This window comes from Aptenodytes forsteri, unplaced genomic scaffold, assembly GCF_000699145.1.
Source record: "Aptenodytes forsteri isolate BGI_AS27 unplaced genomic scaffold, ASM69914v1 Scaffold258, whole genome shotgun sequence".
NCBI lineage: Eukaryota > Metazoa > Chordata > Aves > Sphenisciformes > Spheniscidae > Aptenodytes > Aptenodytes forsteri.
The window spans coordinates 1,667,299-1,668,799 of NW_008795250.1; the positions used below are offsets into that span (position 1 = coordinate 1,667,299).

Genomic DNA, 1,501 nt, shown 5'->3' on the forward strand with positions numbered 1-1,501 from the left:
GGGGGGGGGGGGGGGGGGGGGGGGGGTGGAGGGGGGGGGGGGGGGGGGGCTCCTCTGCAGCCCCCTCAGGGTGATGGTGGGGCCCCGGGAGGCCGGGATGCTTCCCAGTGCCTCCCGTGCCTGTCTCTCCTGGCCCGCAGACGTGATGCTGGGGGATTACCGGGGGAACAAAGTCGCCGTGAAGTGCATTAAAAACGATGCCACAGCGCAAGCCTTTCTGGCGGAGGCATCCGTGATGACGTGAGTGTTACCGGGGCGGGGACAACGCAAGGGAGGGGGCAGCTCTGTCCGTACGAGCAGAGGCGGGTGGTCCCCCATGCCCTGCAGGGACCGTGGGAGCCCCCCCCTTCTCCCCAAAACCCTGCCCTGAGCCCTCCTGCGCCGCGCAGGCAGCTCCGACACAGCAACCTGGTGCAGCTCCTGGGGGTGATCGTGGAGGAGAAGAGCGGCCTTTACATCGTCACCGAGTACATGGCCAAGGTGAGACCCCCACCCCGGGCACCTGCCCTCCCGCTCTGCCCTCTTTTGACACCCCCCAGGGTCCCAAGGCTTCACCCTGGCAGAACCAAGCTGGGTCATCCCAGCTTGGGTGACATCTCCCAAGCTGGAGATGGGGCCTGGGGCCACCATGGTGTTTGGGGGTGGCATCGCTGGCTCCGAGGGAGGGACATTATCCCCGGGGTCCTGCCCGGCGTGGGAGGGCGCGGCGGGTGGGATGCTCACCCTGGTGGCACCATCCCTCTCCATCCCTCCAGGGCAGCCTAGTAGACTACCTGCGGTCGCGCGGGCGGTCGGTCCTCGGTGCGGACTGCCTACTGAAGTTCTCCTTGTAAGTATGACAGCAAGGCACCAAAGGTTGGCCGTGCCCACCACCCTGCCCTGCACCCGCCAGCATTTTGGGGCCACCTCGCTAACCCTCTTCTCCTCCCACCCCAACCAGAGACGTCTGTGAAGCCATGGAGTACCTGGAAGCCAACAACTTTGTCCACCGGGACCTGGCGGCGAGGAACGTCCTGGTCTCGGAGGACAACATCGCGAAGGTCAGCGATTTTGGGCTGACCAAGGAAGCCTCCTCCACGCAGGACACGGGGAAGCTGCCGGTGAAGTGGACGGCGCCAGAAGCACTTAGAGAAAAGGTGGGTGAGCGGCGGGGGGGTCCTGGGCTGCGGGGAAGTGGTGGAGGCTGGAGGAAGGGGGCACATCCCGGCCTGCCCTGAATTTTCCACGCAGAGGTGGTGCTTGAGCCCCAGTTCTTGCTGTCTGACCCCCAAAAAACAGCTGCCCTGAGGGTGGGGAAGATCTGTTGCCCCCCCATCCCTGCCTGAGCCCGCTCACGGGGCCTCTCTCTTCCCCTTCCCTGCCCCCCCAAGAAATACTCCACCAAGTCGGATGTATGGAGCTTCGGGATCCTCCTCTGGGAAATCTACTCCTTCGGGCGAGTGCCTTATCCGAGAATCGTAAGTGAGGACCATCCCCCTCCCCTCAGGGCTGGATTTTGGGG

The 1,501-nt window shown here is 65.2% G+C and overlaps 1 protein-coding gene across 1 annotated transcript in view; it reads left to right on the forward strand.

Moving 5' to 3' along the window:
- CSK (c-src tyrosine kinase) overlaps nt 1-1,501 on the forward strand; it is a 5,279-nt gene that overhangs the window by 3,120 nt on the left and 658 nt on the right. Inside the window, exons 5-9 of the mRNA XM_009278906.1 lie at nt 92-240; nt 390-480; nt 756-829; nt 941-1,136; nt 1,371-1,457. Coding sequence (XP_009277181.1) covers nt 92-240; nt 390-480; nt 756-829; nt 941-1,136; nt 1,371-1,457 — 597 coding nt within the window. The remainder of the gene's footprint in view (nt 1-91; nt 241-389; nt 481-755; nt 830-940; nt 1,137-1,370; nt 1,458-1,501) is intronic.